This window comes from Diachasma alloeum, unplaced genomic scaffold (assembly GCF_001412515.2).
Source record: "Diachasma alloeum isolate Michigan unplaced genomic scaffold, Dall2.0 Dall_scaffold_00200, whole genome shotgun sequence".
In the NCBI taxonomy this organism is placed as follows: Eukaryota; Metazoa; Arthropoda; class Insecta; order Hymenoptera; family Braconidae; genus Diachasma; species Diachasma alloeum.
Window position 1 is genome coordinate 1,073,427 of NW_021680365.1, and position 7,225 is coordinate 1,080,651.

General features: G+C 36.8%; 1 protein-coding gene across 1 annotated transcript in view; it reads left to right on the top strand.

Annotated features, from left to right (window-relative positions):
* The window catches only part of LOC107035682 (homeobox protein Nkx-6.2), a 23,430-nt gene extending 17,042 nt beyond the window's left edge, over window positions 1–6,388 (top strand). The window contains exon 4 of the mRNA XM_015253230.1: window positions 6,191–6,388. Coding sequence (XP_015108716.1) covers window positions 6,191–6,388 — 198 coding nt within the window. The remainder of the gene's footprint in view (window positions 1–6,190) is intronic.
* Window positions 6,389–7,225: the final 837 nt, after the last annotated feature.

Here is a 7,225-nt window from a genome sequence, read left to right on the forward strand (position 1 = left end):
GGGGGGGGAGCGCGGTGGTGCACTGCGTGGCTGTGGGGCTGGAGGTGCTCCCTTCGGGCGAGAAACGACAACGCGTGCGTAACTAATACGCAGTTGGGGTAAAAAAACCGCACATTTAATCCTAGGCGCAGGGGCTGCTGACACCCAGAGCGATCTCTTTGAGGACTATTTTTCTGGATTAAGGGATGGACGAGTGGAATCGATACAAATTCGGTGATGTCATCTGATGGATGATTGAATGTTGGGAAATTAATTGGGGATTCAACTTCGATGGAAGAGCGGAGGGAGGATATCCGAGTATTTTTTAGTCTGAACCATTTTCAGTCATCAAGTTTGTCAATTAAATTGCGTGAGACAAAATTGATAACAGTTATGAATATTTAGCGGCATTCACATTCGTTTTGCAGAGAGTTATTAGTTTTTTTAACATTCGTTATTTATTAGTGAGTAATTTAAGTTGTTTAAACTTTCTAATTTTTTTTAGATTTTTAACACGTTTTGTAACGGGTCAAAATTGAGATTTATGTTCAGACCTACCTACACTGACAGAAAAAATTGATTTTATCAAGTGAATTTTTATTTGAACCAACTATGATTTGGTTCACGGAGGGAAATGTTCAGTAAAAATTACGGAATTTACAATTCCCTCACCGATTACGGAATCGACTCAGAAAATTTAAGTGACGGTATTGTAATTTTTCACTGAAGATTCAGGTAAAAATTATGAGAGAGTTTCCTAAAATTTCTTACAACCACATTTCGCTCCGAAATTACGGAAAAGATTTTCCGTAATTTTTATTGAATATTTCTCTCCGTGTTGGTAATTTTCAAATAAACATGATTTCATAGTGAATACCAGTTAACTCTTCTTGAGATACATTTGATTGGGAGAAATCGAACTTCTCTAGAATTGAAATTTCTTTTATTTGTCGCAATAATGAGAGTATTTGATTTTTTTCTAGCCAAAAGTTTGCCAACTCCAGAAATTCGTTGGTTTACTCAAAAATCAAAATTATTCTCATGACTAAATACGTTGTTATCTCAATCGACACGATCATACGTTGTTCCAAGTAAATTATAATTGAAGTGAGCATTTCGTATGTCGAATCAGGATGAATATGGTTACGCGGAAAAAGCTTTGAGATTGTAGTAAGATGTCGTTGAGTTGAAAGAAGTTTATATTTCTTGACTAAAAAAATCGCATTAGTTTACAATAACAGAATCACAGATTACGGCAATTCAACACAAACTTGGATGTCACAAATTTCGTTCAATGTGATGTACGGAAAGCTCAATTTAAACATCGGCTTCATTCGAGAAAACAACATTCAATTCATTCCTCAATGTGATCATCTCCCAGGTACGAATTTTCGATCAATTCATGAAAGTAGAAAATTTCTCGACTGGAGATTATATTAGGTTTAAATAGAACTTTTCCATTTTTGTGGTGAATACATGTGACTTGACGCCAAGGACTGTTTTATTTGATTCAAGTAAATGTAGCTCAAGAAGAATTAATCGATATTCACCGTAAGATCTTGTTTATTTAAAATTGGTTCAAGTATATAATACTTGTTACAAGAAAGAAACATCTCAATGAAAATAATTATAGGCCTAGTTGCCAAAGTATTTGGATATCCTTAATTCAGATAAATACGTGAGTTCATTAATTTCCAAAAAATATAGTTTCATTCCAAATTAAAAAATCGAAGCCACGAACGATTCCTGAAATAAAAAATTCAACACTGCGAAATTGCGTAATATTTCTGTATGATTCAGCTAAGAATGTACTCAATTAATCTCAATATTTCATTGAATAGTTTTTCCCTCGTTGAATTCAGGTTGATGAAGCGCATTGGCCGAGTAGTACTCTCAGAAAGGCGATAAATCTCGACGGATTTTCGCCCAGTCGACGCGGTATGGCCGGGCTATTGGACGACTATATGTACGCATTTCTCTCCCTCACACTCATCGGCATTCCGAGGCTCTTCAGAAGGGGTGGGTTATGTGTTTGTGTTTATATATGTGGGACGCAGTTGCGGTACGATGTTTCGTGTTTCGAGTAACGCGCAGTAAACCCGATACATCAAGCTACGTTATTAGCTGGCCACGCCACAAATCTCTGGGTAGTGTGATAGTGGGGGCGCGAGAAAACCTTATTCAACTCGAGAATTCGAGAATTCGCCACATTAACTTCATCAATTTATTTGCGGTAATTAATGGATACGAACTTAATTGGAGGAGTGCAGAAGGGATAGCCTTAAAGTATTCTAATTCTACGAAATGAATAAGTTATTTATGAATAATTTCGTTATTTATTTAAACTATTTCCATAAATCCATTTATTCAGCTGAAATAAGCATTTTATCTTGAATTTTTAAAAATCGTTCGCTTTTCCCCAGACGTTTTCAAAACATTCGAATCTTCATTCCTCAATTTCAAAATAATTTTTTTTCCCAAAAAAAAAATTTGTCCCCGTATTCAACTGCCTCGAGAATTCGCCGCATTAACTTCATCAATTTATTTGCGGTAATTAACGGATACGAACTTAATTGGAGGACTGAAGAAGGGATAGCCTTAAAGTATTCTAATTCTACGAAATGAATAAGTTATTTATGAATAATTTAGTTATTTATTTAAACTATTTCTATAAATCCATTTATTCAGCTGAAATAAGCATTTTATCTTGAATTTTTAAAAATCGTTCGCTTTTCCCCAGACGTTTTCAAAACATTCGAATCTTCATTCCTCAATTTCAAAATAATTTTTTTTCCCAAAAAAAAAATTTGTCCCCGTATTCAACTGCCTCGAGAATTCGCCGCATTAACTTCATCAATTTATTTGCGGTAATTAACGGATACGAACTTAATTGGAGGACTGAAGAAGGGATAGCCTTAAAGTATTCTAATTCTACGAAATGAATAAGTTATTTATGAATAATTTAGTTATTTATTTAAACTATTTCTATAAATCCATTTATTCAGCTGAAATAAGCATTTTATCTTGAATTTTTAAAAATCGTTCGCTTTTCCCCAGACGTTTTCAAAACATTCGAATCTTCATTCCTCAATTTCAAAATAATTTTTTTTCACAAAAAAAAAATTTGTCCCCGTATTCAACTGCCTCGAGAATTCGCCGCATTAACTTCATCAATTTATTTGCGGTAATTAACGGATACGAACAATTGGAGGAGTGAAGAAGGGATAGCCTTAAAGTATTCTAATTCAACGAAATGAATAAGTTATTTATGAATAATTTCGTTATTTATTTAAACTATTTCTATAAATCCATTTATTCAGCTGAAATAAGCATCTTATCTTAAATTTTTTTAAATCGTTTGTTTTTCCCCAGACGTTTTCAAGACATTCGCATGATCTTCGTTCCTCAATAGAATTTTGAACAATATTATTATGAAAAATAAATATCAATGGCGGTTGAATACACATTGAGTAATAATTAATTAATAAAATTAATAAAATTAATAATTAATCAATTTTTGTAAAAGTTATTAAATTTCCTTCATCTATCAATTCAGTTGATTTCCCTCACTTAAATCTGTTCCCCTCCACCAAATATTCCCGCGCGGAACCTGTATATAATTTTTCGGCAGAGCTAATTTTTTGTTAATAACCAAACAAGAAAATAAAACCCCATGACCATTGTCAATCATAAAAAACTAAAAAATAAACCCCAATTCAACAAGCTTCACATTCAGATTACCTTATCCTTTACTCCCTCCCGCCGCCCGCCCCATCCCCCGATTCTTTTGTTACAAGAAAGGCGCAAGCATAGCCCTCCGCTCGCTCCTTCGCCGGAGTGTTTTAATTTTCATCGGAGCAGCTATTAACTTTTACGAGTAGCCGTTTACTTTTTAATCCGTTTAGCTCTCGACGACCTGAAACGCTTATATCTTTAATTCAACCTCTCGGCGAGCGTCGAGCGGTTGAATACAGGAGAAAAAGATGGAGGGGTGGGTGGGTGGTTGGGGGTTTACAGAACAAGAGGAAGTGTATGTACTGGGAGAGCTAGTGAAGCAAGCCCGAACGGCGTCGGCCATCGAGAAACTCCGGGGAGGGGGTGTATGACGCGAGGGAAAGCAAAGTGCTGCCGGCATACACAGCAACGAGGAGGGGGAGGAGGGGAGGGTGGTTTGTGGGTGCAATCGGTACGGTGGCGGCTCCCCTGACGCCCGTTACGTTAATTAAATACATTGTTGCGGGGACACAGGCACTCCCAGTATGTACCCTCGTGCTTTATAGGTGTGAAGGGCATCCCCTCCGCGAGGCACTCAAACCACTCACTATTTTCCCGGGGATTGTTTTCTTCGTTTTGATGATTTTTTGGCGGCTATTTTGAGGATTTTCGATCGTCCAGACGACTTGAGCCATGATTTCAACCATAGGATTTCGATTTTATCCATAAAATTTCACACATTCAATGGGAAATATACTGTTGAAGACATACAATTTCAAAAGAGGATTTGACACATGAAGTGTTGAAAATATTGTTCAACGCATATTATTTTAGCCTAGGATTTGACCCACAGAATTTCAGTCGGACGATTTGACCCATAAAATTTCATCCATTCGATGTGAAATATACTATTTGATGCGTAATATTTCAAAAAATGATTGGACACTTGAGGTCTTGAAAATATTATTCAATGCATATTATTTTAGCCTAAGATTTGACCCATAGAATTTTAATAGAACGATTTGACCCATAAAATTTCACCCATTCGATGTGAAATATACTATTTGATGCGTAATATTTCAAAAAATGATTGGACACTTGAGGTCTTGAAAATATTATTCAATGCATATTATTTTAGCCTAGGATTTGACCCACAGAATTTCAGTCGGACGATTTGACCCATAAAATTTCATCCATTCGATGTGAAATATACTATTTGATGCGTAATATTTCAAAAAATGATTGGACACTTGAGGTCTTGAAAATATTATTCAATGCATATTATTTCAGCCTAGGATTTGACCCACAGAATTTCAGTCGGACGATTTGACCCATAAAATTTCACCCATTCGATGTGAAATATACTATTTGATGCGTAATATTTCAAGAAATGATTGGACCCTTGAGGTCTTGAAAATATTATTCAACGCATATTATTTTAGCCTAGGATTTGACCCACAGAATTTCTTGAATATTCACACAATTATATCTTAGTAATTCTCGATTCTCAGGTCCATACCTTGAGAATTATGAAAATTCGGGCAACAACTTTCCCGAATTCTCAATCTATTGAAAATTGAATTGTATGTGATCTTCAATCAAAATTATTTAACATGAAAAACCCAATTTTTTTGAATTTTCAAGATAAATAAGAAATTTAGTGAACGTCTTCATTTGAAATTGAATTCAACCTCTCAACATTCAAAATTCAGATGACAATGTGTCTGAAATTTTAAGAAATTTCTAACAGTGCAGGATTTGACCTATAGAATTTCAGTCGAACGATTTGACCCATAAAATTTCACCCATTCAACGTGAACCATACGATTTGATTCATACACTGTTAGAAAAGGTGGAACGATTCAGTTGCGCCAAACGAGGCTTCTTAACTGTTACCGCGATTCGTTAATAGTTAACGAATCGTGGTAATAGTTAAAAAGTCTCGTTTAGCGTTCTACACTGATAGAATGATTCATTTATTCCAAACGAGATTCGTTAACTATGAACGAATGGTAGAGTTGAATATGACCAAATGAATATTCGTTAATAGTTAAAGAATGGATCACTTGAATGGCGAAAGTCAAGTCAAACAAGGCTCCTCAAATATACATTCGTTAACTATTAACGAATGAACATTTGGTGGAACCGAATAGACCCTAACCTCCAACCAAAATCCATTCGTTAACAATAACTAATCCGTTCAATCAGTGTATCAATGTACAATTTCAATGAAATGCTTTGCCCTCAAATGAACTTGAAGCAAACAACATTCAGAAATCCTTATTTCTCAACCCATATTTACCGATACGATTTAACCCATAAAATGTTATTTATATTCCTTGACTCATTATCCAGCCATACGATTGACCCCCGCGCTCGACGCACAGTCTCACCCAGGCAGTCCTTACCTCCTGCCGAAGAAACTCGTTGTGAACCCTAAACAATAACGCCTGTTTCTCAGTCCAAAAATAACACAAATGTTTTTTTATAATTCCAGGTGTGGTTTCAAAACAGAAGAACCAAATGGAGAAAGAAGCATGCAGCCGAGATGGCAACGGCTAAGAGACGACAGGAGGAAGTTGAGGGTGTAGTTGGAGAGAATGAGGATGGTTGCAGTGACGGTGAGACTGAGACGAGCGGTGAGACAGCCGCTAAGAGGCTCAGACGTGAGCTTGAGCAGCAGTACGGGCCGTGAGGAAAGATGAGGCACGGGGGTGGAAGGCGTGGCCATGGACTATAGGGGCGGGTACATTCATAGGGCGCGAGGGAGCACTGGGCGTTCAACGAGGGAGAGGTACATGCTACCCCCTGTGAACGGAGAGGAATCCTCGAACGAGAGGGAAAACCGAGCCCTTTTTTTCGAACAACGTTGATGCTACCCTCACCCCCTCCCTCTAAGTTCCGTTTTATTCCATTCTTTTTATTATTATTTTTTCCCTCTCGTCCTATCTCTCATCCCGGTGGATTTTTACTCGCGATACTGGCGGGGGGAATGCCCCTGATGACGGGGAAAATCCGTCGCAAAATCATCGTGAAGTCAGTGCAATAATTATTTCTTTCGTACATTTCGATTTTTTTAAGAGGGGGGATGAGGAACATGGAAAAAATATACTTGATTCAAGCATATTTTATACTCGAATGGGGGATGGGGGTTTCAATTCGAGGATGATTAGGGGAGACTGGGGTAAAATGGACACTTTAGACTTTTGTTTTAATTACCCATAACTCAGAAACAAATTTAGCAATTCAGCTCAGTTTAGGCTCATCACAAAGGGAAAGAATTGTTCTTTGCAGTGGATAAAAAATTATTGAATTTTATCAACATTTCAGGCCGTCATTAACATTTTAAAAAAAGTCAAAAGTGTCCATTTTACCCCTACCTCCCCTATTTCGTGTCACCCCGCGTTGTGCCAAGCGCTCTCAAGTGGAATGTAAGGGTCGGACACTAAATGTGAGAACTTAAGGGGCAAAAAGTGGAGGTTAAAAAATGAGGGTTGGAATATTAGAGTTGAAAACTGAGGGCCTGAATGTA